At 58.4% G+C, this 27,989-nt stretch overlaps 2 protein-coding genes across 4 annotated transcripts; one reads left to right on the top strand and one right to left on the bottom strand.

The window, feature by feature from the left end:
- Positions 1 to 29: 29 nt before the first annotated feature.
- Positions 30 to 2,633, top strand: FREY1 (Frey regulator of sperm-oocyte fusion 1). Its single transcript, XM_068161473.1, has 3 exons — positions 30 to 881; positions 1,083 to 1,156; positions 1,279 to 2,633. Exons 1-3 carry the CDS (start codon positions 574 to 576, stop codon positions 1,413 to 1,415), a joined length of 519 nt encoding a protein of 172 aa, XP_068017574.1. The 5' UTR covers positions 30 to 573; the 3' UTR covers positions 1,416 to 2,633.
- Positions 2,602 to 27,989, bottom strand: MAPK8IP1 (mitogen-activated protein kinase 8 interacting protein 1). 3 transcript variants are annotated; one of them, XM_068161467.1, is made up of 12 exons: positions 27,887 to 27,989; positions 20,496 to 20,601; positions 13,319 to 13,552; positions 9,009 to 9,090; positions 7,898 to 8,773; positions 7,159 to 7,234; positions 6,557 to 6,729; positions 5,791 to 5,900; positions 5,524 to 5,643; positions 4,507 to 4,577; positions 4,059 to 4,157; positions 2,602 to 3,616 (listed from the first exon to the last, which is right to left on the bottom strand). In XM_068161467.1, the coding sequence occupies exons 1-12, from the start codon at positions 27,970 to 27,972 to the stop codon at positions 3,544 to 3,546; spliced, it is 2,106 nt and encodes a 701-aa protein (XP_068017568.1). In that variant the 5' UTR covers positions 27,973 to 27,989; the 3' UTR covers positions 2,602 to 3,543. The 3 variants fall into 3 exon arrangements, with proteins under 3 accessions (XP_068017568.1, XP_068017569.1, XP_068017570.1); XM_068161468.1 differs by lacking the exon at positions 27,887 to 27,989 and adding an exon at positions 22,404 to 22,577 and having other exon boundaries at positions 3,367 to 3,616; XM_068161469.1 differs by lacking the exons at positions 20,496 to 20,601; positions 27,887 to 27,989 and adding an exon at positions 13,924 to 13,953 and having other exon boundaries at positions 3,369 to 3,616.

Here is a 27,989-nt window from a genome sequence, read left to right as displayed (position 1 = left end):
ACTGCCAGCTGCATTGGCCTCAGGTAAGCAGCAGGAGCTCTGGGGCTGCAGGGGTCCCAGCCTGCTTGCCTCAGCACCTGAAATAGGGTAGTATTTAGCCCCTACAATGGGCTATCACACCAGGGGGAAGTTAGGACTTGATCTTGGAAAGAAGACATTGGGCATTGGAATGTGCTGCCCAGGGAGGTGGTGGGGTCAATGTCCCTGGAGGTGTTTAAGAAAAGGCTGGCTGAGGCACTTAGTGCCATGGTCTGGTTGATTAGATAGGGTTGGGTGGTCAGCTGGACTTGATCTTGGAGGCCTCTTCCAACCTCAATCAACCAGGTTGATTCTGTCATCACAGCTGGGGACCACAGGGCTTAGGCAGTGCCTGGGGTCTCTGTTGCCACCTCAGCTGGCAGCAGTGCCCTGTAATGAGGTGGCAGCATGGAAAAGCCATAAGCAAGGGACTGCTCCCTTCATTTGGGCTTTCAGCAGAGGGAACTGAAAGGCTCTGAAGTGCTGGGGAGATTCACTCCTGGAGACTGAGAGGAAGGAGTTTACTTTTGGAGGGGTTGAGAGGGGAGGCAAAGGATGCTGGTGAGGGACAGAAACAGCTCTGGAGCTGTGGCAGGAGGGATGTGCACCAGTGCAAGAGGACTGCAAGCAGCTGGTGGCACCTGGGCAGGACCAAGCAGCCCAGGACCAGAAGCTTCTGCAGCAGGAGGTGGCAAGCAGAAGGGTCCTACCTCCTACCTCACCAGGCTGGTGTCCCAGGGTTACTGGTGGGATGACTCTTCTGTGACCTCACTGGAACTGGTGTCAGGGTGCACCATGTTGTGCAGGCTCTTGCTGCTCTCCCTGCTGCTGGGGGCTGTCCTTGCACGGCCCTTACCAGAGAGGTAATGATTTGTCCCTCATCCCCCTCTGTGCCCCAGCACCTGCAGAAGTACTGCAGGGCCCCTTGCCTGGGCTGGCACTTGTGGAACCAAGCCCTCATGAGCTGGCTGGGCTAGGTGAAGTCGTGCATGGGAGCTCTAGGGCCAGTGTGGGCAAGTGCCCCAGGGTCTCATCTCACTCCTGCCCCTGGTTTTTCTCTGCAGTGACAGCTACTCGGTCCCTGAGGACTTCTCTGCTCCCCTGGAGCTTCCACAGGAACACTTTGGCCTGGTGGATGGTATGGCGCTCTCTTTGCCCCTCTGAGCACCCTTCTCACGAAGTCACTTCTCCAAGTGGGCGGTTGTCCCCAGCCTTGGGAGCAGCCCAGGGCTGAGCCCAACATCTCTGCTCCGCCCACAGATTACGGCATCAAACCCAAGCAGCCTCACTTCAGGACCCCAGGGGGCCGGCGGCGGCCGGCGGGGCTGCGCGGAGCTGGCAGAAGCAAGCGCGACGAGCTGGAGCTGCTGGAGTACTACGATGATGCCCACCTGTGAGCCCCCGTGTCCTTGTGCCCGCTGCAGCCCAGCCTCAGGGACACCCCTGCTGCTGCAGGACTGTGTAGGTGCCGGGCCGTAGGGAAGGGAGGGAGATGATAATGGCAAACCCTGCTCCGGGTGGGCACTGGAGCAGTCCCTTCCCATCAGCACATGATGGTGCCAGGGGAGGTTTAGCCTGGAGAAGAGGAGGCTCAGGGCAGACTTTAGTGCTCTCTACAACTACCTGAAAGGAGGTAGTAGACAGGTAGGGGTTGGTCTCTTCTCCCAGGAAACCACTGGCAGAACAAGAGGGCACAGTCTCAAAACTGTGCCAGGGAACTTTAGGCTGGAGGTGAGGAGGAAGTTCTTCCCAGAAAGAGTAACTGGCCATTGGGATGTGCTGCCCAGGCAGGTGGTGGAGTCACCCTCCCTGAAGGTGTTCCAAAAAGGACTGGATGTGGCACTTGGAGTCATGGTTTAGTTATTATGGGGTGTTAGGTATTAGGCAATAGGTTGGACTTGATGATCTCTGAGGTCTTTTCCAACCTGGTTCATTCTGTGATACCAGGAACTATTTCTTTACTGAAAGGGTTCTCAAATGTTGGAATTGTCTGCCCAGGGCAGTGGTGGAGTCACCATCCCTGGAGGTGTTCAAACAGCATGTGGACCTGGTGCTTAGGGACGTGGTTTAGTGCTGTCCCTTCAGTGCTGGGTTGAAGGTTGGACTGGATGATCTTGAAGGTCTCTTCCAACCAAGTATATTCTGTGATCTACCACAGCCTGGAAGGAGATTGTAGCAAAGTGGGTGCTGGTCTCTTCTCTCAAGGCACAAGTGCTAGAAGAAGAGGAAATGGCCTCACATGGCACCAAGGAAAGTTTAGGTTGGACATCAGCAGAAATTCTACACTGGAATAGGCTCCTCAGGGAGGCAGTTGAACCCCCATCCCTCGAGGTGTTTAAAAGACTCAGAGATGTGGTGCTAAGGGACATAGTTAAGCACCAGACCTGGTAGAGTGAGGCAGTGGTTGGACTGGATGATCTTAAAGGTCTTTTCCAACCAAAATGATTCTGTGAGTCTGTTCTATCTTTGGCCTCTAGGGACTGTAGGCAGGGCTCTCCTACCAGACCTGAGACGCTTCAGCTCCTTGAGTCCCAAGAGAAGGGGGGACACTTTGTGGGACACAAACAGCACAGCACTCCTGCTCCATGAACCATCATATTTAATAGTTGTTGCCATCACAGCAGACCCAGCTGAAGCATAGAGACCGCTGGCTGCAGGGACCAGGCGAGCTCTTCAGGCTCCCCCGTGCTTTGCACAGCTCCCTGCAGGCTTTAGCCCTTCCCTGCCCTGCTGCTGTCAGGCACCCAGCTCTGCACAGGGGTGAGCCCTGAGGGGGCCCAGCTCTGCCCCTGACCCCTGCAGCCGGTAGGGAAGGGAAAGGGTCCCCTCTCAGGGGTGTAGTTACTGCAGGGAGGTAGGGGTGGTATTTTTCTCTCTCACCAGGGCACAGATACAAGAGGACAGGGATGGAGACAGAGGCAGGGGTGAGCTGTCTTAGCTCATCCTGGCTCTGGCAGGGGAAATATTGGGGCTCCCTCTGTCATCCCTGCCCAGCAGCTTTGTCCCCAGGGCCTGGCCAGGAGGTGATGCCCACCCAGGGCAAGCTCATCTCCCAGGTGAGCCAACAAGTGCTTCTTGTTTGCTGTAGCTGCTGTGTCTTCATCCTGTGAGAGTCCGACTCTGCCACTGCATTAAAAGTCACCCCAGAGGGATGTGACGGGAAGCTGGGCCACGGGCACAAGGAAGAGGAGATGTCACCCCAGCCTGCAGCAGGGAAGGGCCTGAGCACGCTGCTGCCCACCTCTCCACTGCTCACAGGCAGGGCACCCAGCAGGTGCCACTCCAATAGAATAAACTAAGAGTATTTTGTACAATAAACACAATTTGTCCAGCCCTCCCCCCTCCCGTCCCCCCAGCCCCAGCCCGAGGAAGGGGAGTCACAAAAAGAGGTGGTGCTCCGTGCCCTGGGGAGCCCTGCCCCAGGCCCACGCCTCCTCCAGGCTCAAAGCAGCTCCTGTCCATGCACGTCACGGGGAAGGGGCGAGACTGCAGCCCTGGCTGTGCAGGAGGTGCCTATGCCAGCCCCTACTCCAGGTAGATGTCCTCTGTGGGGCATGTGTACTCCACATACTCCTTGTAGAACTGCTGGAAAGCCCTCCTGCAACACAGCACCAGGCAAAGCTGAGCAGCATCCTCCCTGGGAGGCAGTTGTAGAGCCCTGCTTCCCTTCTCACCCTCACTCCCTACCCTGTGGCTAGTTCAGCCCCCCCAGGCCCTGGCCCCTCCTCCGTTAGCACCCAGAGCTGCCTTCAGAACCCCAGGGTCTCCATCCTTGCTCCAAGCTCCTGCTCAGTGCCTGACTTTCAGCCATCTGCCTGCAAAGCCCTGTGCTGGGACTTGTTCCAGTGCTGTCAGGAGTATGCTGCCTGGAGCCCTGTCAGCCCCTGGCTCTTGAGCCAAGCCTCTCACTTGAGGGAAGATGTGCCAGCCTGCAGCCAGGGCCAAGCCCCACATGGATGGGGAGAGGGCAGGGCTCAGGCTGGCTGCCTCATCCCTCCTGCCCTGCAAGAGCAAATCTTCCCTGCCCAGCCAGCACTCACCCTACAGACTCTGCCAGTGGCTTTGTGGACTCCTCTGAGACGAAGACATGACAGGCAAATCTGTGGTCAGCAGGGTGCTTGGTAATGAACCCAAAATACCTGAGGACAGAGAGTGGGTGTGACTGGAGCAGCAGACAAAGCAGGCACAGCATCCCTGAAGTATACCCACCCCTGAGCACTGGGGTTTGAGACCCACACACACATTCCCAAACTGTAGTGGTCCAATGCCCAGAGCTGGGATTTGATTCCCATCTAAAGGCTGCTTTTGCATGAAGCTGCAGCTCCGGGCCCACAGGAGAAGGGGAGCCTGCAGGACCAGGGCACTGGGAAGACCTCCCCTCCCTCTTTCCAGCTCCAGTCATGCTGCCCTCAGGGAGCAGGAAGGCAGCAAAGCCTCTGTGCTGAGCTGCTGCTACTGAGAGCTGTCCCACACCTCCTTCCTACTCACTTGTTGTTCTTTGGATGGTACCCACAAAAGGAAATGTTCTTCAGCTGGAAAAAATGGCTACACTTGTTTACCTGGGGAGAGACAGAGACAAACTGGTAAGGCTTTCCTCCCCACCACCTTGCAGGGCAGCCAGTCTCTGGCCCTTGGGCATAAGCACTTTGAGCAATGAAATGAACTTGAGCCTCATCCTGGGCTGCTACCAGCAGTAGTTCTGGGACAGCCCCAAGCACCTGCACACAAGGTGCTCTTTCAGGCAGCCCTGCTGACTCCCACCTTGACTGCCTCTACCTCCAGCAGCTCCTGTGGAGTTTCCTTGGAAGCCTTGGGTTAGAGTCAGTGCTGCTGCTGACCCAGGACACACAGCCCTTCTGCTTCACTAAAAAGGCTCTTGGAAGTACCAGCCAGGTAGAAGGTGAGTGGGTAACCTTGAACCAAGTCAGTCATTGAAGCCTGGGTATTCAAATGATCGCAGCCCGAAATGAGAACTGCTTTACACAAGTTTAAAGAGCAACCTCTGGATACTGGCAAGATTTGTAGGAACTCCAGCCCAGTCATGTCACAGCACTCAGAGCCATCAGCTACAACTACCCCCCAGCTGCAGAAGAGGTTTCCCCAACAGCTTGCTCAAAGCCCTCACTTGCCTCTGCCCATGCCAAGTGCTAATCAGCAGCCTTCCAGAGCCAGCTAAAGAGATTACAGGGCAGATCTGGAGGACACCTCTCAAAATAGTAGCAGAAAGGTTTAGGAGCAGCTGACAGATTACTGGTGTGGCTCAGCTTGCAGCATCCCAACTCAGGGACGTGCCTGGCAGTTGCAAGGGCATCAGCTGGTGTTAGAGTCCAAAGCTGGGAGCCTGTGGGGTACAAGGCACCCCAAGGCCCTACGACCCCACTGATGCTGTCTCTCACACCCTCAAGAGACAGGGAGGAGACCAAATCCTTTCCACCTGCAACCAACCTGCAGCACAGGGCACAGGAGCTGGGGAAGGGGCAAGACAGAGGAGGGGTGGGCCACTACCTTGCTGTGCTCCTTGGAGTCGTCAGCTTTCACAGCAATCTTGAGGCCGCGCACGCTGATCTCCAGGACGCAGCTGGAGGGTGGGTTAAAGTGCACAGTCAGGCGGCGCGTGGTGGCGATCTGCGGAGGAGAACAGAGGCACACAGCTGTGAGCCTCAGGAGGGGTTACAGCAGCTCCACCTTTCCCCTTGCCTGCCCCACTGGGGCTCTGCCCCGCTGCCAGGAGGAGGAGGTGCTCCGGTTTCCAGGGATGGGGCAGGACGCTACCTTCTGCATGGCCGCACACAGCACGTCGTTGCCCTTGTGGTAGGGAACCTGCACCGAGCCCAGGAACTTCACCCGAAATTGGTCCACCCAGTCACTGCTCTTGGCCAGAGCTGGAAGAGAGAGAGCAGTGGTCAGGGACATGGGCTGAGATTCACATTCCATTTCCATATTCCCACCCCTGCACATCTCCCTGTCCAGAGGAGGCTTCCTGCAGCACCAGATACCAGCTCCCAGAATCACGGAACGTTAGGGGTTGGAAGGGACCTGGAAAGACCATCTGCCAGAGCAGGATCACCTAGAGTAGGTCACCCAGGAGTGCATCCAGATGGGTTTTGAATGTCTCCAGAAAAGGAGACTCCACCACCTCTCTGGGCAGCCTGTTTCAGTGTTCTGTGACCCTCACAGTGAAAAAGTTTTTCCTTCTGTTTGTGTGGAACCTCTATGCTCCAGCTTGCACCCATTGCCCCTTGTCCTATTATTGGACATCACTGAGAAGAGCCTGGCTCCATCCTCCTGACACTCACCCTTCACATCTTCATAGACATTCATGAGGCCACCTCTCAGTCTCCTCTTCTCCAAGCTCAAGATACCCAATTCCCTCAGCCTTTCCTCATCAAGGAGATGTTCCACTCACGCCAGAAGGTGCCTATCCCTCCCCTGCTGCATGCCCAGCTTGGTCCTCCCTCCACCCCCCTGCTCAGTGGAGACAAGGTGGACACAGGACGGGTGGGAGAACATCAAGAGGCCGCACACCCCAGCTTGGTACCTGTTAAATGGTCGGGGTCCTTGGTGACTTCGATAGCATAGTAGGCAGGGAAGATGCCTCGGTCACCTGTCCGCATGTTGTAGGCCTCGTACCAGTAATCTTCTGCCTGCACCTCCACCAGCAGAGGATCATCCACCTCCAGCTCCAGCTCATCCGCATGGCGAGGCACAAACCTGGGCAAGGGAGACACTAGCACCTGGGCCGGCCAGCATGGACGGTGGCCTCGCTGGCACACGGCTGCGGCAGGGGACAAGGCAGAACCTGCTGCTGGCCTAGGCAGGCACTGGCAGGTCTAAGCTGCTATGGGGACCTGAGATGCTGAACAAAGCATCTGAGCAGGTTTAGGCTCAAAGGGCATGAGCACCCTGGCACCTAAGGCAAGGGTATCTCTATGGCATCACCTATGCTGTCCTCCAGAGGTCCCAGATGCCCTCAGAGGTCTTGCCCCTGCAGCAGCCTTGGCAGAACATGAGCTATGAGCAGTGGTTTGGTTCCTAGGGCTTCCCAAAAGCTGGAAACACTGGGGTTTGGGTTGACCCCACTGTGGTGGAAGGGCAGCACCAGCTTTCTGCTGTGAGAGGCTGGGGCACCTGCAAACTCACCTAAAGACAGCACGGTGGGTCTGCTCCTGCTCCTCCCCATTGATCATGCAGGAGAACAAGCCAAAGGACTCAGCACCTGGGGACGAGGACAGAAGGGAACATCTCAGTGTTGAGGAGTCAGCACCACAGCCAAAGGATGTGATGCACATGAAACCAAACAAGCTGCTGATGCTCCTAGGGGGTGACTTGGCTCAGACACAACCACACAGTGCCACTCAAGAGGAAGGCACAGCAGGACCCACCACACTGGGGCCCAGTGGTCCCACCACACCACGGCCATCGGGTCCCTATGCCGCCCTGCACAGCTGTGACATCTGATATCACCAGCACTGTGGGACCAGCCCCGCCACAGGAGGCCCTGCCTGCTGAGGCATGCCACCAGCACTCCTCTGGGCTCAGGGGGGAAGGAGACACTCCAGGAGGGATGCTGCTCCCCTTGCAAGACCACCCAACCTTCCCAACACTGCCACACCTTGGGGTAGCCAAAAGGCCATCTTGAAACACTTCTGGCCACCCCCACCTGCAGGTTGCTAGGCTTTGCCAAGTCCCACGCACAACTTCCCAGCCACCAGAGACAAAGCCACAGGCTGCAGCAAGAAGAGCTCAGGCTGGTGCCTGCTGGCAGCTCTCCACCTCACTGAGGGGCCCCGAGTTTGCCCTCAGCCTTCTACCAGGAACAGGCAGGGCTGCCCAGGCAGGCAGCCAGCAGCCCACCTCCTCCCCAGCCCCCAGCACTCACTGGAGGAGCGTGCCCGGCCGCTCATGAAGACATTGAGGAACTTCTTGGAGAAGTGGATGTCTGCCTCGGGGGTGGAGTCCTCGGACAGGCAGACGGAGTCGCGCTTCAGCGCATCCTCCTCGTACTCCTCGCCGATGGCCGACTCGTAGGGCGAGGAGACGCAGTTGTCATAGACAGTGGCCGAGTCGCTCTCATCGCTGTAGCCCGAGTAGCACTGCTTGAGGCTGACCAGCTCCAGCTGCATGTTCTCGTCCACCACCAGCGTGTACTTGACCGAGTCGTAAGAGAGGGCGCTGGTGTCTGAACTCACTGAGGCTCTCTGAAGGTTGTGCCCTGGCCGGAGGCCACCACTAGGGCCACCGCAGGCGGCCCTGGGCGGGTTTGTCTTGTCAGGGGAGGACATGTAGTCCAGCACCTCGTCCTCCTCGCTGATGGAGGGGTTGGTTTTCCCTGCCAGGGCCGAATAGCCGGAGGTGTCGACGTCAGAGCTGATGGACATGCGATTCTCGCTGGACTGAGACAGGAACGGCTTCTCGGTCTCCAGCGGGTCCGAGTTCTTCTGCACGGGCGTCAGGTAGATCTCCTCCGTGGCCTCCAGCCTCACGTCCGTCTGGTAGCGGATGCGGTCCCGGTGGGCCTCCGGGCCCCGTGCCGTCACCACCACCACGCTGGCGCCGTGCGGCGGGGGCCGGCTGGCGGCCTGGTGCTTCTCGGGCGGCCGAGAGGAGGTGACGCAGGCGGGTGCCATCTGCGTGGCGGCCGAGCGCCGGCACGGGCTCTCCGTGGACGTGCCCCGGTCTTTGGTGGAGGTTGTGCTGTTTTGGTGATTGACCTCATCACTCAGGCAAACGTGGTCGTGGGGAGGGGTCTGCTCACCTGGGGGGGAAGGAGAGCGACACTGACACGTCTGCGGAGGGGGATCCCGCCAGCTGCGGAGGGTGGCCGGGGATGCCACCGGACTCAAGCTGGGCATGCCTGGAATCCATTCAGATGTTTTCCCCAACCGCTTGCTCTGGCACCACTTGTCCCAGGACCTAGGCAGGGGATTTTACTCCCAAGATCCAGGAAAAGGTGGAGGGAGCTGCCCCTGGGTGACAGCCTGGGCACTCACCCGTTTTCAGAGGGGACGATGACCGGGACACCCGCTCCTGCCAACTGTGCTTTTTCCCCAGAGAGTTGTTATTCAGAGTGTCCTGAGGAGAACAACAAAGCCGCCTTGTAGCTCAAGCAGTAAACAGCGCGTGGCACAGTGGCAGCACCCATCCCTCCCTGGGGCCACGGCACCCTGCTCAGTTCAAGGGAGGGCACCTCCCCGCCAGCCCCACACCTTGCCACGCCGCCGCTGCGAGAGCTGGCAGGGTGGCCGAAGCAGCACGGGCAAGGAGCCAGCCAGGAGACAGACAGCCTGCCTGACCTGGATGTACTTATCCACTCTCAGGAGACCTGAGTACACGAGCCCACAGCTGGACGGTCCCAAGCCAAAAATCCCAGGGTGGAGCCTGCTTTGGCTGGACAGGTGTGATTTGCTCCCATCCCACCTTCAAACAACCTGATGCTGTTCAATGGAGAAGTCACAGAATCACAGAAACATTCAGGTTGGAAATGAGCCTCAGGATCACCAAGTCCAACCCAGAACCCTACTCTACAAGGTTCACACCTAAACCATATCCCCAAGCACCACATCCAAACCACCTTTAAACACACACAGGCTTGATGATTCAACCACCTCCCTGGGCAGCTCATTCCAATCCCTGACCACTCTTGCTGTGAAAGTTTTCTTCCTAATGTCCAGTCTAAACCTACCCAGCCACAGCCTGAGGCCATTCCCTCTTGTTCTGTCACTAATTACCTGTGAGAAGAGACCAGCACCAGCCTCTCCACAATGCCCTTTCAGGTAGTTGCAGACAGCAATGAGGTCTCTCCTCAGCCTCTTCTTTTCCAGGCTAAACAGCCTCAGCTCCCTCAGTCACTCTTCGTAAGATTTATTCTCCAGGCCCTCCCCCAGCTTCCTTGCCCTCCTCTGCACTGGCTCCAGCACCTCCACATCTCTCCTGTAGTGAGGTGCCCCAAACTGGACACAATACTCAAGGTGTAGCCTCACGAGAGCAAGGCCCAGGGAACATACTTCTAGGAGGCAGCTGCTGGACAGGGTACCAGCTGCCGCTGGAGTCACCCACAGGGGGTTCATATGGGGGTACACACACACGTACGTGTGGGTACACACCTACACGTGCACACACACGTACAGAATCCACTAGCAGACACCAGCTCTGATCAGCTAGAGAGGCACAGCCATGCTGCCCATGCTTGGGCAAGTTTCTGTGGGTGCTGTGCCCTACCTGCCTTGTCCTGTGTGGCTGGCAATGCATGTGCACGTGTGTGTGTGTGTGTGCAGAGGGGAGCATGCACTCAGCCTCACTGTGAGACCCAGCAACCAAAGGCCACCAGGGCCCTTCTACTAAGGATCCCCCTGCAGACAGCTTCCACCTTCCTGCCTCAGTGGGGCACATCATCCCACCTGCTGCAGCCCCAGCCCTAGTCCCTGTCCTGTCCTCCACCCCTAAGTTCTGCCTGGCCTTTCCCTGCAGGGCACTGGGTGTTTCTCCTCCAGCTGCAGCAGTGACATTTTCCACACTGTTAGTTTTTGCTCAAGTACTAAGCCCTGCTGGGACTCCCTGGATTTTCTCACGGCCTTATTGCCAGCCTGCAGCTATTACCAGCAGCTCAGAAGCTGCCCTGTCCTTGCTTTGCTTCTCTACCAACACTGAGCAAGCCTTGGACCTAGAGGTCCACAGAGTGGCAGGCTGCTGAACCACAACTCTCAGATCCTTGCTTCCACACTAGGGAGAGACCCCCACCACAGGGCTTTGGTGACCTCCCAGCACAGCCCCTGAGAGGTCCTCTTGCACCAAGGCAAATAGCAGCATATCCCTGCTCGCCTTTCCCAGGGACACAAGGGGCTGGGACACGGGCCAGGCAAGCTGCCGCAGTGACAGCCTCTGCGTGCACAGTGCCACAGGGCCAGCACATGAGCCAGCAACGCAGCAGGCAAAGCCCACCCATCCTGCAGGGCCAGGGCACTTCAGGGCCTCCAATGCCCAGCCGAGGCACAGAGGCATTCACAAGGTCTTACAGGATGAGCTCAGCCAGTCCCAGCAGCTGTTTCTTTCTCTCCTGGAAAGCTAAGAATGTTCCTCTCACTGTCTCCAGGCCACCTGCCTGGGATGATGATCATGGAGAGATGAGCAGCAACCAAGGTATCACCCAGCCAGCTCCTGGCCCCATGCAAAGAAGCTGAAGCAGAGAGTGGGATAATGCCCTGCCCCTGAGCACCCTGTCCCTGAGCATCCTGCCCAGCACAAAGAGTCTGCAGGAGCAGGAAGGCAGCTGGGCATTCAAGACAGCACACATGGACACGGTCCCTCTTCTAACCTACCACAGGAGGCAGTAGCTGGACAGGCTAGGAGCATCCAGGAGGATCTCCCAGGCTGATCACCAAAGGATGTCCTGCACCCTGCCCTCTTCTTGGGGCAGCAGACACGGGCAGGGTAAGACTGCTTTTGGCCATAGGTAGACATCTAGACCAGGTATTCCAAGCACCTCACAGCCAGCCTACCTCCAGCACTTCTGCCTCTCACTAGATGCCACCAACAGCACTGCCCTACCAGCCAGCCATGCCCCAGCCCTTTGCACCCATCCCCACTGGCTCTGGGCTCCTGCTGACAGCTGTAGTGAAGCCCCCATCTCCCATGGGGAAGACCCAATCTCCATGTCATTGCTTTGGGCCACAAGTGTGGCTACCAGCGCAGCCTCACAGCCTTGACCATGCCCTTGTGAAGGGACCATCATCTCCTCCTCCGCAGCCCACAGTCTATGCACATATCTCCTCCCCAAATCCCCTTCAACCGGCTTGCTGCCACCTCTAGGCACTGGTTGGGACCAGCTGCCCAAGATGGAGACCATGCTGTCCTCTGTCCCCCTAGCTGGATGTGGCTGCCAGGTGCCACTTGCTCCTCCGGGTGCCTGCACAGGATGGGACAACGCTGTCACTGTCCCCTTGTCTATTATGCTCGCTGGGGCTCCCCCCACCCCCCCAGCCCTGCTGCCTTTGTCCCTGGTGCCAGCTGCCCCGCGGGTGCCCATCCTGGCTTGGTGCCTTCCTCCTCCTCCTCCCAGCCCGTGGCCTCAGGCAAAGAGCTGGCATCAGCTGCTGGCGCTGGGCTGGTGACACCCAGCTCCAACTACTCCCCATCTGTCACACACAGGGACACCTGCCTCTCGCTTCATGCTCCTCGGCTGAACGTCACCACGACGAAAATCCTCCTACTTGGCAGAAGGCATGGCTGCATGCAGGAGGCTGGCAAAAATAGCCCTGTGCATCGTGCATCTCACAGGGATGTGGGAAGTTTGCAGGGAGAAGGGGCAAAGAGGCTCCGGCCACCACTCGGAGGGTCAGCGTGCAGGGCACCGAAACGTCACCTGCCCCGGGGCTGGCGGCAACCCCAGAGCTGCATGGGTTGGCAGTCCTGGGGAAAACTACCCAAGGCCTTGTACGCGTTCTGAGCACAAGCGAGACAACAGAACCCCCTCGGCCTCCCGGCCACCATCTTGGGCGTTGCCATTCTGTCTCTCAAATTTTGCACGGGGCGCTGACGTTAATGCTGCTTTTGCTCTGGAGCAGGGGCCACCAAGTTCCCGCTGCCAGGCGCGGGGCACTTTGTGTCACTATCCTGCCCCAGGGCTGGCATTGCCCCAGCCAGCTGCTGGCCAGCGGTGCCAGCCTTGGGCTCACCAGCCCCATGGCACGATGCCCTGTCCCGCAGAGGCTCGATGGCGTGTTGGGTACGCCATGCCTCCTTTGCCCTCCATTCCCACGGGCTCCCTTCCCTGCTCCCAGCCTACCCTTGCCCCTCAACTCTCTGCCAGGCCCCACGGGCTCTGCTGGTGGCATAGCTCGGTACAGCCACCCTAATGCCCCTTTCTGGCCTGTGCGCTCCCTAGCTCAGCAGCAGGGATGAAAGATGCCCCCCACCCCCACCCCACCCCCGCAGCCACCCTGGTCGAGCTGGGGACACAGCTTGTGGGGGCTCGGCGGTGCGAGGGGGTGGCTTGGCAGGGACTGATCACATCCGTCCGTCCCTCCCCGCTGTTCCCCGGGCCTGCAGACTGCTCCTGCGGCTCCCGCAGCCGGGGCCGAGCCTGCGCTGCTCCCGGCCAAGGCATGCGGGGGGCGGCAGGCACCGACCCTCGGCGGGGCGGGCGGTCACCCCGCCGGTCACCCCGCCGGTCATCGCGGGGCCTCCTCGACACCCACCCTCTCCCCATCCATCCCTTCGAGACAAAGGCTCCGGGCGGCGAGCGCATCCGTCCCCGGTACCCCCCCGCCCCGCTCGCCCCCACGCCCCTCAGCCCCGGCCTCACCTGGCTGCGAGGCACCTGCGGGAAGAGGTTGAGAGTTGTGGGTCGCTTCGGGCGGTAGACATCGGTGGTGACGGCCGGGGGCTCTTTCTGCAGCGGCTCCGGGGCCGTCTGCTCCTCGGCTGGCGTATCCCCCGCCGCGTCGATGAGGTCGAGCTGGAGCATCTCGGCCTGCAGCCGGCTGGTCTCCCCGCCGCCCGCCGCCCGGGCCCCGCCGCCCTGCCGGCTCACATGGCCCTGCGGGATTAGCGGCAGTGATCAGGCCACCGGGAGGGACGGGGGGTTGGGAGGGAGAGAGGGAGGGAGGGAGGCAGGGCGGGCCAGCAGCCACCGCGCCTCCCGCCGGGGCCGGGGAAAGGAGGGGAACGGCGCCGGTGCACCCGGCGGCCTCTGCCTTTTAAAGGGGCAGGGGTGTTATTCCCAAGGCCGGGGAGCCCCGCGCCCCCTCTCCGCCTCCAGCCCCTGGCCTTGCACCGAGACACCCCTGTCACTTCTGTCACGCCGCCGCCAGCAGGTGCCGGCAGGTACGTGCGAGCATCGTCGTCACCGGCAGGTACACAACCGAGCACGCCCAGGCTTCATCTCGGCGTAACAAGCGCATTCCTTACAGCGAGAACAACCATTCAGCAGAACAACCTCCCCAGGGACGTGGTAGAGCCCCCATCGCTGGAGGTTTGCAAGATACGACCGGACAGAGTGCTAGATAATCTCATCCAGGATCCTTTTCCCACAAAAGGTTAGACCAGGTCCCTTCCAACCTCGGCTGCCCTATGACAGACTCGATTATATCAGTGGTTGGACTCAATGATCTTAAAGGTCTTTCCAGCCTGAACAACTCTCTGATTCTTCCTCCCCAGGCAGACTGTGTCCTTTCTTGGTTCCTACCCAGGCAACCAGGTCTCATACAAGCACATGACCATTGTGTTGGAGGTTTGGTCTAACCCCCTGCCTGGAACAGGTCACTTGGAGCCTTGCCCATCACACCTGAATACCCTCATGGATGGAGAGCCCACCACTGCGTGCAGTGCTGGCACCAGTGCTGCACTACTACCACTTTTTCTCTCTGTGGGGTTGAAATTTTCACTGCACACTGCTGAGAGGAGTCAGGCTGCTCCCTCCCTGTCACACCCATTAGGCAGCCGGGACAGCAGTTACATCCCTCTCAGCCTCCTCATCCTGGACAAGCCTTTTCTCTTACACCCTACACAGATCAGGACCTGAAGCCATACTGAAGGGATGCCTGACAAGCAGGAGCTCTCCAGTCACCCACTGGTTGTGGCTGTTCTCTGGCCAGGGGCAGTCCCACTTCCTCCCCCTTGCACCCTTCACTCTTTGAGGGCCACCAGGGCCCTCAAAGGGCTGTGAGGAGCAGATGCCCCATGGCACCAGCTGGCTGGGCCCCAGTGCTGAGCCACCACACTCCTTGTGGCTGTGCTGCTGGGCAAAGGGGCACTGATGTCTCCCAGGTTGCAGGTGTTTAAAGGCCATCCCTTTCCTTCCCGAGCTGCCTTCCTCACAGCAGCTGCAGCTTGCACATGCATGGTTGCTGCAGCCAGCAGCAAAGGCTGTGGCTGGCATTAGCTGGTTGAACTCCCCCTGTTATCAGCTGCTTGTGGTGGCTGGGAAGCGCGTCAGCAGGCAGAGGAGGAGGAGGAGGAGCAAGGGGTTCTGCAGCTGAAGATCTCTCCAGCTGCACAGAGGATGCTCCTTGAACTGTGGGAGAAGAAACAGCCCCAGCAGCTCTGGCAGCCCCTTCAAGGGCTCTTGCCGGTACCAGCTCCTAAACTGTGGGACTAAAGCCAGCACAGGCAGGGCTCTGTCTGTGCCAAGCACAGGAAGACCCCTCTTGCAGAGGCCATTTTGCCCCAGGCCAGGGTCCTTGCTGACTCCCCAGTGAATATCTGGAGGAGCACTGCCACCAAAACTCATCCTCTTGAGGCTTTCAACATTTAACTCTTGTGTTTGCCTTTGTCCAAGCTCTGTATTTCTGTGGCACCAGCGGCCTGTGGCAAATCACAGGGAAACGAAGGCACAGGAAAAGAACTGGGGGAAAGCCAAACAGATTATACCTAGCCCAGGTAGGCGTATTTGAGTCAGCTGGTGGTGTTCAACCTAGTCTGCTAACAATGCTGCCTCAGGAGAATAGAATAGAATAGAACAGAACAGAACCGAACCGAACCGAACCAAACCAGGCTGGAAGAGACCTTCAAGATCATCGCATCCAACCCATCATCCAACACCACCTAATCAACTAAACCATGGCACCAAGCACCCCATCCAGTCTTTTCCTCAACACCTCCAATGATGGAGACTCCACCACCTCCCTGGGCAGCACATTCCAATGGCCAATCTCTCTATGAAGAATTTCTTCCTAACATCCAGCCTAAGCCTCCCCTGGTGCAGCTTGAGACTGTGTCCTCTTGTTCCCATAGCTGTGGCAATCGGAAAACTCACAGAGGAGACAAAGTCCCAGAAGGATGCAGAAAAGCAAAGGAGAAGAGAAGAGAAGAATGCCCTAGGAGGGATGCACCATTCCAGGTTCAATAGGCAGGAGGAAACTACAACCACTGGAGGTATTTATTAATGGCCTGTAGCACAACAAAGTGGTTTTGAAACGGCGCAGCAACAGATCCCCTTACCACCCGAGTGGGACCTGCAGAGCGAGGGCAGGGACTAGATGCTGGCATGCCTTTCTAACTGGAAGGACACTGCCCCACCAGAACAGGCTGCCCTCTGGGAACAAGTTAAAGTCATCTAAGGCCAGCTTGAGAATGTGCTCATGCCTCGGCACAGATGTACCAGTGAGGTGACTTCCAAAGTCATGTCAGCCTGTGGGAAAGACTTGGGCATGCTGATGAGCACTGCCACTGTGACAGATGCACATCTGGACCCCAGTGCAGTTGCAGAGAAGCTCACACCTCCATTACAGAGCTGTTCCTGGAACAGCTGTGATGCTGGTGTGCTCCTGCTGACAGTACCCCTAATCCACACGGTACTGCCCCAATAGCAAAGCGTCCTGGGGTCCAGCAACTGGTCTCTGATGGTCCTCAGGTGGGGTAGAGCAGCAAGGTGCTGGAAGCACCTGTGGGAGCACTGGTCTAGCCAGCACAGCCTGCACAGGGGCTGATGCTGACCCCCAGGAAGGAGTGGATGCTGCTTGAGTCACCCTGGTCCCTGCCTTCTGTGGTCAAGCAGGCAAAAGGCTCTTCCCTGCTCCCTGCCCTGCAGCCTTCCCTGCCAGGGGAGGAGTGACAAAATCTTCAGCTGGGGAAAGCATTTTATGAACATGGGGAAGCAAGGGGACTTTTTGAGCAGATGGCTGTGTCCCCACTCCTTACCATCCAGCTGGGACTGCTTTGCTCCCAGCTTCAAAGTGCCAGGAGAAGCCTCTCTGCCCCCAGCCTTGGGCAGCTGCAGCTGGTGATGGATCACAGAGGAAGCTTCACAGGACAGGCTTGGAAAAGCCACTGGGAGGAAGCAGCCACCTCTCTGCTTCATCCTTTGCTCCCAGCCTGTGCAGCCAGCTCCTTACTGGTCTCTGGACCAGCAGGTTGGCTGGCTCCTGGCAGCTGCTCCCTACTTTGCAGTGGGTCCTGCTGGTGTTCTGGGGGATAGCTGCTGCCAGTGGCATGTTGGATCAATGATGCTGAATAGCAAGAGGAAGCCCAGCCTTTCCAGCAGTCTTATGCTGCAGAAACAAAGTGGTGGGGCTTTGGTTGGTTGTTTTTTTCCCCCTCCACCTATTTGTATCCTCCTGTCTGGTGTAGGCCTTTTCATACAGACCACAAAGGCTCAGCTCTGCCCACTGTCAGCTCTTCTCCTTTGGGCACTCGTTTTGGTGCTATTTCCAAGAAGGGTATTTCTTATTTTCCTGCAGTAACCATTTTCTGCAACTCCTGGAATACATATGAGGCACCAAGCCTGTATTAGCTGCAGCCTGGCTGTTTGCTGGGATCCATCTTGCTGAAACCATGGATTGTCACCAAAGCCACCAAACCCAGGCCAGACCCAAAGCAAAGGACTGCAGGGTTTTTTTTTTCCCCCTCTTGCAAACATCCTAACTGCTGCCACTTGTGAGGCAGGAGTGGCATCCTTTGCTCTGGTGGCCTCCACTCCTCCCCAGCTGGCCTCCTGCTCTGCTGTTCAACAGACCTAAAGTATCATAGTATCATAGTCAGGGTTGGAAGGGACCACAAGGATCATCTAGTTCCAACCCCCCTGCCATGGGCAGGGACACCCCACACTAGATCAGGCTGGTCACAGCCTCATCCAGCCTGGGCTTAAACACCTCCAGGGACGGCGCCCCAACCATCTCCCTGGACAACCCGTTCCAGGGCTTCACCACTCTCATGGGGAAGAACTTCCTCCTCACCTCCAGCCTGAATCTCCCCACCTCCAGCTTCCTTCCATTGGCAGCTCTGCTCCTCTGCTGAGCCCTGTCCTCAGCACACCCCTCACTTTGCTCTCAGTTTTCCTTCACGTTGAAATGATGTTGTTTGGGTTTTTTTTTCAGCCATGCTTGGGATTATTCCTCATTATTAGCACATGGCCTCCCATCCATGAGGTGCTGTCCTCATCAGTGGATAGTCCCCTCTTGCACAAGCATCAGTCTACGCCTCCTTGCAGCTTTTGTGTGTCTAAGCCACTATTTCTGGAAAGCTGCTAAAATAGCCCACGATGAAGTCATCTTTGTTTTTCCAGGACCAAAAAAAGCCCAAAGCCCTAAGCCCCACCTCCCTTTGGGTGGTGACCTCCACACTGGCCACCCATTCCTGCCGTGGGGTTTTGCCACTGAGCAGCTCTGCCTCGTCAAGGTCAGCAGATGTCCCCAGCCAGCGGCTGCCTCCCCAGTCCTCCAGCGGGATTTGTCTCCTTGCTCCTTCCTGGTGCTTTCCTGCTCACTGTGCCTGCCCATCCCTTGGGAGACTCACCACGAGGTCGAGAAGCTGGCAGAGGCTGGATACCCCCAGCTCCACAGCTCTCCAGAGCCTGTATTTCTCCCTTCCCCAGTGCACTCTACTCCAGTGTGATCCAGCGAGCTGGCAGCTAACTCTCACCCCACATCCCTCGCTCCATCACTGGGCTTTCACCAGCTGCCTTTCACCCAGCTGTGGGTGCCCACCCTGCATCCCATGTGCCATGGGTGCTCTGCAGCACCAGCACTGGGAGCTAGCCACAAGCAGGGGATCAGCATGGCCCTGGCCTCACATGGGACTGCCTTGCCAAGGCAGCCCCCTGTGAGGTGATGCAGGCAGCTGGCTGACAGCAGCCACAGGTCAGGACTCACTTACTGCCCCCCACACCCCCGGCCAAGCTGCTCCCTCTGGGCCTGGCTGCTTCCATCAGGAACATCCTGCAGCCTCCTTGCCTGGAGCTCTCTCTGGATGGCAATTGGGTTGGAAAGCTCCCTGGCTCTCGCCTTTGACGCTGGGGATTGAAGAGCCCCTCTCACCACCGCTGCTGTCACCACTCTCAGCTCTGCTCCTCGGGCAATCCTCTGCGCCCCACATAAGCCACTCAGACGTCTGTATTTTTAGCAGGCATCTTTCCTGAGCGTGGTAGGCTGCTTCCTTTGCTGCGTTTATGAATAGCTCATTGCCTTCCCAGGGGCAGCTTCGCTCCCCCCTTCCATCCCAGCAGACGCTGAGTGCATCCAGGCCTTGGTGCAAAGTGGCTCTGAGATGCCCCTTGGGGAAGGCGTGGGGCTCGCTGCTGGAGCCCAAGCAAGCCCTCTGGCGAGGGCCAGCTCTCTGCAGCACAGCAGGAGGATACTGAAACCCCTCAGTAAACAGCTTTAAATGGGTGAAAACAGTCTGGTTTTCATCACCCTCCAGGAAGGGCTGCAGTAATTGAGCACCTTCTCCAACCCCTTACCCTCCCTGCCAAGGGCTGGCCATCCATAAAGGGACAAAATAAATCTGCCCAAGAGCCTGGTAGTGCCTTCAGCAGCAGAGAGCTGGGGCAACTAATGGGAAGCATCCAACAATACAACCAGAGTCCCTGCCTGCCTCACCTACTGCAGGCAGGAGGATCTCCCTGATGCCCTGTCCTTGTTTCAGCTGTGCCCTCATGGCCACGCAGCACTGAGTGCCTTTGGCTCTGCCTCCAGCATTACCTCTCCTTCGTTCAGCATACGAAGCCCTGGCTCTCCCCTTCCTTCCCCTGCCGTAACATCCTGGAGCAGGAGCAGGCTGCTGCCAGAGCAGAGATGTGGAGCAGCAGCCTCATCTCTGGGAGTGGCCAAATTTCTGCTGGGAAGGTCCCAAATTAGACCACAGGGCACAACAGGACACCTTCACCTCCCAGGGATGAGGTCTGCTTGTACCCTCCTGCCTGCAACCAGGGATTCTGAGCACCACAAATTCACTTTCTAATTTTAAATCTGCGACAAATTCCTTCTGCCTTTCCCTTCCTGGCTGGGCCTTTATCAGTCTTGCAGAGGATATACTTCTCCTGAGGGACAAAAATGATTCTTGGAGCATTTTGTTGCTCTGCCAAGCATTTGCATTCCTTCAGCACGAAACACACCCCCTGCATATTTCCACATCCATTATAATTCTCCATTTATCTCCCTGTTTCTGCTCCTGTGGTCTTCTCAGGCAGATCAGACAGTGGTATGAACCCTGTTGGGGTCTCCACAGTGTGCTCCAGAGTGCTTAAGGTGAAGGCACCCCTGCAGCATCTGCATAGGGTTCACAGCTCCCCAGTTTGTTTTACTTCACCTGCTACCTGCTGGGGTCAGAGCCACCTCCTCCATCCTTGGCTCACTAGCCTCCAGGTCTCCTGTCTCCTAGTCACCTGAGGGCTGCTCTTGCTAAAGGCAGCTAGCAAGCCTGAAGGAAGTGCTCAGGTGAGCAGAGAAGTGGTCTCACCATGCTGGCCCAGCTGCACTTCCAGGTCCAGAGATGCAAGTAGGGACAGGAGGCACAGCTCATACGGGAACTTTAGTGGCAACTCACTCATGTCCCTGAGGGTACTCATGGGGTGCCTGAGGCTTGCTACTGTCCTACTCCCATGTGGAGAATGCCCCCAGTCACACCCAAACCCTTAGGCTCATCCCTGACAAGCAAAGTCTTGGCACCTGGAGGAAGCATCCCTGGTCTGGAGAGCTGGTGGTCCTGGATGGGAGCTGATGGTCCCAGGAGCAGGCTCTGCCTGTCTCCATCCCCATAGTCCTTACCCGGGTGGCCAGGCTCTCCTTGCAGTGCAGGCTGATTCCACACTCATCGGTGATCTCAGAGAGGTCTTCATCCTCAAACTCCTCAAGGCTGATGTCGTGGGTGAGCCTGGAGGGAGTGGAGATGGCACAGTCACCCACTGTGGGCAATGGGGCACAGGGCAGCATGCTGCCTGCGGGCAGGGAGCAGCAGCATCTGCCCCAGGAGAGGCTTTGCCAGTCTTCACTGCAAAGAAAGACTGGGAAGGAAGCTTCTTTGGAAGAGGATAGGCCTGTCCCCACTGGGCTTGGCATGGCCTGGAGCTGTGGAGAGGCAGGAGGAGTGTGCCCCAAACCTGCCCCTGCCTGACCAAAGGCAGCAGTGATGTGCAGGCTGGGAAAGCATGGGACAGCCAGCACAGCCATCCCTGTCCCAGGAGCTAGCTAGGAGCTGCATGAGCAATCTCCAAGCTGCACCTGGGAGGGATGTCTCAGCTGAGGTGCCTGCAGTAAGAGAGAGGGCAGCAATTTCCCTATGCACCAAAAGCACTCCCCGAGGTGACTGAGGGCATCCCCATGATCATCAGTGCTGCTGAGCCCACCTGCATGGCCTTGGGCTGAGCTCTCAGCCCCACAAGCTCATTGCAGCCCTTAAAGTTTACAGAGCTAACCTTCTAGCAGCTGGAAACGTGCTGATGGGAGGGCTCCTTGTGTGCTTGCTGGTGTCCCCAGGGGGGGTGGTGAGATGCTCCTGGTGGTGGTACTGCAGTGCTCCTCTGGCTTATTCATTACCACAGGGGTAAATAAAAGAGACCAGCTCAAAACTCCTCTACCAACCATCTCACCCCTCCAAATCTTCTCTGGAGGGGCCACAGGCACTGCTTTGTGTGCCACCATTTCCATTTGCTCCCAGCTCCTCAGGCTCAGAGATGCTTGGGTGAAAGAACCATATCAAGCCTGTCACTTCTCTTGGCTCGGCCCTCACCAGCAGGGATGGAGGGAGGAGGGTATTTTATGTCCTGCAGAGCCCACACTCTCACTTTAAGCCCCCCTCTCACACCATGGGGCTCCTTTCCCACAGTGGCACCAAGCCAGTGCCATGGATGGGTAGCACCTCCCTTGTCCTGACCCCTGGAGCAGAGAAGGAACAGGAGAAGCAGCATCTACTCTGCTTCTGAGGACCCCAGCAGTGGTGACCTCCTGGGTTAAAGGTGTCTAGGAATGACTGTGGCCATGGGAACAGCCCCTGCAAGATGTATTGGGGTGGGGGTCAGGGACACTGCCCTCAGAACAGGGTGGGGTGTCCTGCTCCACCTCTCCTCCCCTGTCTCCTGCTGCTGTCTGCAGGAAGGAGAGAACATGGAGCAGGAGGCTCATGACGAACGTTCTAAGCACCAATCGATTTCTTCTCCGGTTACACAGGTCACCAGGCTGGGACATCATCCACCACTAACGCTCAGGACTTCTGCCTGCCACGGCTTGGGAGCACGGCAGGGGCTGGGGGGACCCAGCAAGAGGCACAACGTTGCCAAGAGACTAGCAGGGGCTCCCCTGCTCTGCGGGAGCAGCTGGCATGGGTGGCAGCGTCCCCCGGTCGAGGATGGGGACAGACAGCCCGGGTTGTGCTCTCGGGGATGGGGAGATGCTGTGCCCCAGCCCTGCCTGCAGCTGCCGGTGCTTGCAGAATGCGGAGATGCCTTTTCCCCTCCAGTGCCCGGCTGCCACGCAGCTCCCTGTGCCGCCTGCAAAACTTTGAGCTCGACTGGCTGCCAAGTTTGCTCCTGTCCTGTGGCCATCTCTTGCGAAGAAGAGCGATGTGCCCAGGGCTGAGGGGCTGCCCCTCGTCCCCCCTCCCCGCCGCAACACACGCACACTACAAGCAGGAGAAGCAGGAGAGCCCCCTCCCTCCCCAAGGCCCGGACGGTCCCCTACCATTTCTCCCACTGATCTTCCAGCCAGCTCTCCTCCTCGGTGCTTGACTCCATTTTCAAGGGCAGCTGCATTGAGGCGGACCCCCCTTCCCTGGAGGACACGCTCTCAACCCAAAAAAGTCCCCGGGGCCCAGGGCGAGGAGGAGTGATGGAGATGACAGCCGAGCCCTAGGCGCCCACTGCCCCTCTGCCTGCCCCGTCGCAGTCTGTGGCTGCCGGCGCTGCTCTGTCTCCTCACTGCGCAACCTGGGGAAGCTCATTAAAAATAGATGGAATCAGCTGTCCTGGAGGGGAGGAAAAAAAAATCACCTCCCCAGCTGAGCCAGTGCCAAGTCCCTGCTCTCTGCCGGGGATGCTGACTGCCTCCGCCTGCCAGCCAGCCAGCCCGGCTCCTGGTCCTGCTCCAGCGCCCGCTCCCCAGCACCCGCAGCGGGCACAGGGCATTTGCTGACCCTGGCCTCCCCCTTCTCCTCCTGCTGCTCTTCAGCATCGCTTGTCTGAGCCAGAGCTGTGGGCTTCTCTCTGCCCCACCACAGCGGCGGGATCCCTGTCTGCAGGAGGCGAGAGCATCCATCCCGCTTCTGGCAGGTAGAGTGGGGCTGCTCACCAGCAGGGGCCGGAACGCTTCCAGCACAGCGGGATCGGCACCACGGCATTCCCGGGCAGAGGGAAGTGAGAGGAGTGCCTTTGCCACGAGGCAAGCCCAGTGCTACAGAGCAGTGCCAGGAGTGCTGCCCCTTTCTCCACCTAACCCCCAACCCCACTCCCACATCAGGTAGGGCCATCCCTGAGCTTCCCCAGCATCTCACCCCCGTTAAGGATCAGAGAAGTACCTGGTGAGGAGCTCTGCCAGCTCCCTGCTGCTGAAGGAAAGAAGGGCCTTTCCCAGGAGAGGCTGCCAGGTGTTGCTGACAAACTGTTGGCACAGTGGCCTCAGACAATCATCCATCACCCCCGATGCCACCCACGGGCACGTCTCAGACTCTGAGCCTCTGTGGAGCTGTTCACCACTTATCCCATTGGGATGGAGCCAAAGAAGCTGGGAAGCCTGGGAATGAGGTGCCCAACACGATTTACAGACGGGGACAGGGGATTCCCCTCCCTACCACCACCTGCACATACACCAGTCTGGCATCCAGTGTGTCCATCACAGCTCTGCCTTCCTGCCCCACACTGGCACCCACTCTCCACGAGCTCTCCTTGGTCCCCAGGCCATCAGCTGTGAGTGATGAGTGCACCTCCCACTGCTTGGGACACAGCTTCACCCCCAGTGACGCTCCGCAGGGTGACGCTCGCAGGAGTCCAGCTCACCAAGGTGGCCTGGAGCATTCTGCTGACCTAACCCGTGGCTGGCTCTCACCCCACCAGTGCCGTGCCAGCAGCAAATGTCACTCATGATACTGTGTTCATTGTCCCTCAGATCCCTGATAAGAGTATCCAGGGCTCCATCTTCTCTATCAGCTGTGCCTGGAGGCTCCTTGTCTGCTCAGAACCTCCTCACTTAGCGCCGCGAATAGAGAAATCTCTATCTCCATATTACTCCTGCTCTTTTCTCCTCTCACATGGATGCTCCAGGACTTCCTAGGAGATACAAGGAAGGCTCTCTGTTATCCCCCCACCCCCCTGTGCTGGAAACACCCCTGCCTTTCTCTCTTGCTTCTCAAAGACACTAAAAATAGCAGTAAAATGAAACATCCCCGACTCCATTCAGCTACATCATTGACAGTAAAAGTCTGAGTAGGACCCACACAGGTAGCTACATAATTGACAGTAAAAGTCTGAGTAGGACCCACACAGGCATTTTGGCCAACTTCTCTCACCAGCAGCAGAGGCACAGGTGCCACCTGCATGCCACTGCAGGTGGGCACCGCAATGTCTCAGATATGTGGGAGGTTGCCCCTGGCTGTGGGGGTGAGTGAGCCCTGCATCTGCAGAGGTTAGAGGAGTTCTCCTGAAAGGCATGCTAAGAGGCACCAAGAGCTTGGCAGCCCTGCTGGATGCATGAGAACTGATAAACTCAGGACACCTGGAAACCATGAGCTAGGGGGGGGCATGTGGGGGTGCACCTGAGTGGAGGCAGCTGTTAGCTGCCCACAGCAGGAGCAGCTTGATCAGAATCCTCCCAACAGCCCTCTGGTCCAGCCTAGCTGCTGTGCCTCCATCTAACCCATCCCTTGCCAGGGAAACAAGGGGCCTTAAGGCACCCTAAGGGGATTGTGGGATTTCCCACGTGGGCATTGGCCAGCAGAACACTACACAATGGAGCTGGGGATTCCAACAAGCCCAGCTGCCTCCAGTGCTCTGCTCTCCGGCAGCACTCTGTGGAAGTCCTCTAACTAGTATCAGTGGAGTATGTTTATCTGGCCCTGAGTGGTTTGCTTCCATTGCAAGAGCCACAGACAATCTGTTATTTGGGCCAGGGAGAGGGTGCCTCTCTCTCTCCATCCCAAGCAGGCAGCCCTTTTGCCTCCCCTCACAAGAGGACAGGTAGCCCCACTCCAACACCCAGCTCCTCGCCTCCAAACAGACTCTTCTGACAGCTCCAGATGAGCACAGCAGACACATAATCAATCCATAGAGAAAGAATTGATTTTTGCCTCAGCCTGAAGGTGCTTCTTTGAACTTCCTGAGGAGATGGAGGGGTATCCTTCACCCAGAGACCTTCTCCCCTCCCAAAGCCCTGGCAGGGGCATGGGAAGGGGCTGTGATTTCCCTTAGGGCTCCTTGAGAAGCAGAGTAGTTCTCCATCTCTCCTGATCCCTGCACGTAACTCCCTGAGGTTTTCCTTCCCTAGGAGCTTTCCTGCCCCAGCAGCTAAATGGATGCTTTTTGATTTTATTAGGGAAACCAAGAGGAGATAGAGAAGATCAGTCTCTGACCCCCACCTCCAGATCCCAGCTACCCTCAGAGCCACACTCCTGGGGGCGGCAGGGCAGGCTACATACTGAGTGATATGGGGCTTTGTACCCAGCTGCACTCTGGTTGTGCCAGCCTTCCCCTTACATTGGACAGATGGACCCCCAGCCCCAAAGAGGTCCCAGAGAGCCCCTCACAGGAAAGCTTGGCCCAAAGCATTGGCAAAGCTTATTGGCAGAGGGAGGAGCTGCAACACAGTGTCCTAGAGAAAGATGCTAAGGAGCCCAGTGGGGTGCAGCCCCCACCATGAAGCTCTGGGAGGCTTAAGGACAACAGGGAGGCCAGATGAGAAGAACTTTTTTATTGCTGTCTCCTGAAAAGCTGCTGGTTTTGTCTTGGTCAGCAGCCACCTCTGGAGGTCCTCCTACCTAAGGAGAGCTCACTTCACCATCCTTCTCCTTCCATCTCTTCTCAGACAACACCAAACCAGCATCAACAATGAGGTCCTGCCAGACCACCCCCCCCGGCCTCTTCAGAGACCCAGACTCTATCCCACTGGCTTGCTGGCCAGGATAAAGTCCTCTCTCAATTCAAGCCAAGCCAACATCTGACACTTGCGCTGGTGCGAACTGATCACCTGACTTGGGGAGCTGGAGGAGCAGGTGAATGTCCCAGAGGACAGAAAAGCTGAAACACCTCATCCTGCAGGCAGTGAGCCAGGGCAGAGGGCAGCACCTCACTGCCAGCTGTGGGCTGAGCCCTCACCCTGATCCGTGCTCAGCATTGCCAGCTCCAGCACGGCCACGGGGGATGGCCCCTTGCAGAGCCCCCATGGCAGGGACACAGGAGTGGGGACAGGCACAACCCAGGCGGTGCCCCAGCTCACAAACATTTCACAGGCAGGGCTGCCTCCTCACACACCACTCCCCACCACAACACTGCACCTGGTCTGCCAGACCCTGCCCTGGGCTCGGGGACATCACCAGCATCTCCTTCCACTTCAGGGCTCACACCTCCAGCTGAGTGCCTGGGAAGATCTCCCACCCCTGCCTTGACTCTCCAGCTTTCTGCCTGGCTGCACAGCCTCCCCACCCCCAGAGGTGGGTTCATCCCTGGGGGCAGGCTGCCAGTTCGCTGGGTTCCATTTCCAAAGGTCTGAGGCACAGCAAGGAGCAGCACCTGATTCTCCCTCCTGGAACACTGCTGTTTGCTGGGGAGCAGAGAGTGCCCAGAGGACAACTGCTGCACCAAGGGCAGTGCCAGGTGATGAGCTGGACCCTCTCCTGGGCCTGGAGACGATTAGCAGCTCAGCCTCTGACCCTCAGCTTGCTGGCCATGGTGGAAATATACAGAGGCAGCATTTACCCACTCGATTTGCAGGGTTTGCCCAGCCATGTTGCAGCAGCTGCCAGCAGCTCTGGCAGGCAGTGCTGCAATAGGAGGTGGCTGCTAAAGCCCGGGAGCCGCCTGGCAAAGAGGCTGCGGGAGCAGAGGAGCCCCTCGGGGGTATTTTGCCTGACCACCACCTTAGTTCAATCACATCTGCCCATTTCCTAGCAGGGACAGGCTGACACCCCCCCAGCCTCAGGGCCTGACAGAGGCAGGCACCAGCTTAGCTGTGGCCCCAGGTGTGCACCCAGCCCCTCCTTTCCCCTCTCCAAAATCCCACCACACAAAGCAGCTGGTACCGATCCCCGCTGCTCAGCCAGCTCCCCCGCAGCACCCCTGGGTGCCAGAGGCAGGCAAACAGCAATGGCTGACGATGGCACAGCTTGCCAGAGGCAGCCAGCCTCCCCCGGGTGGCAGATGAATGACACCAGACCCACGGGCAGCGGCAGAGCTCTCTTGCCAGAGCATCCCCGTCTCAGAGCCGCCCTCGGGAGGCGCTGGAAGCTCCAGATCCCCCCAGGCATCCCCGGCCTGGCCCTGCCCGCGCCGGCAGAAGTGCCCGTGAGCAGCCTGGCTGGGTGTCGGAGGTGAGACAGCCCCCTGTGTCCCAGATCGATGAGAGCGCTGGGGACTGCCGGGAGCACCACTCCTGGCACCCTCCCATCGGCTCACCTGGGGCTCCTGTTTCACGGGGCTGGGAAGGGAAGAGGAGCACTCGGGATTTCTAGGAAAGGGCTAGAAAAAGGCTCTCCTGGGGACGGGGAAAGAGATGAAGCCTTATTTTTTTCCTGGTGAGGGAGAGGTGTTTGAGGAGGAGGCAAGACAAGTAAGCAGGCCGGGGGTGGGGGTTGGAGGGGGCATGAGGCCAAGCAGGGGGCTGGTGGAAGCTGCGCTGCTATATGGGGTGAGGGCAAATATGGTGGGGGGGAAGCAACATATGGGGTGGGCGGGCTGAGCAGCGATGGGTGGGTGGGCGGAGGGGGGGCTGGAGTGATGGATGCGGTGGGGTTCATTGGTGCTTGAGGAGGGGTGCAGAAGGGATGGGATGGGGTGGGTTGGGGAGCCGAAGAGATGCTGGGGGAGGAAGAGGGAGAAGGGCTGGAGGGGCCGGGGCCCGGCGGGGCGGCTGCAGCAGACGGGGAGCGCTGCCCGGGGCGGGGGGAGAGGGGGGGGGAGGGGGAAGGGGAGAGAGCAGGGGCAGCACCGCGGGGGTCGCAGGGGGAAGGTGGCAGCCAGTACCTGAAATTGGGGGGAGAGGCGAGGTGCAGCCCCAGGAAGGGGGAGGAGGCGGGCGGGGATGCGGCTCCTTTCTCTCGCTCCGCCATTCCGTGGCTCTCTCCAT

The sequence above is a fragment of the Melanerpes formicivorus genome, unplaced genomic scaffold (genome assembly GCF_026170545.1).
Source record: "Melanerpes formicivorus ecotype bairdi unplaced genomic scaffold, bMelFor1.0.p_v2 SCAF_58, whole genome shotgun sequence".
In the NCBI taxonomy this organism is placed as follows: domain Eukaryota; kingdom Metazoa; phylum Chordata; class Aves; order Piciformes; family Picidae; genus Melanerpes; species Melanerpes formicivorus.
The sequence above is the reverse complement of the archived record's forward strand: the minus strand, read 5'-3'. Positions and strand labels throughout refer to the sequence as shown.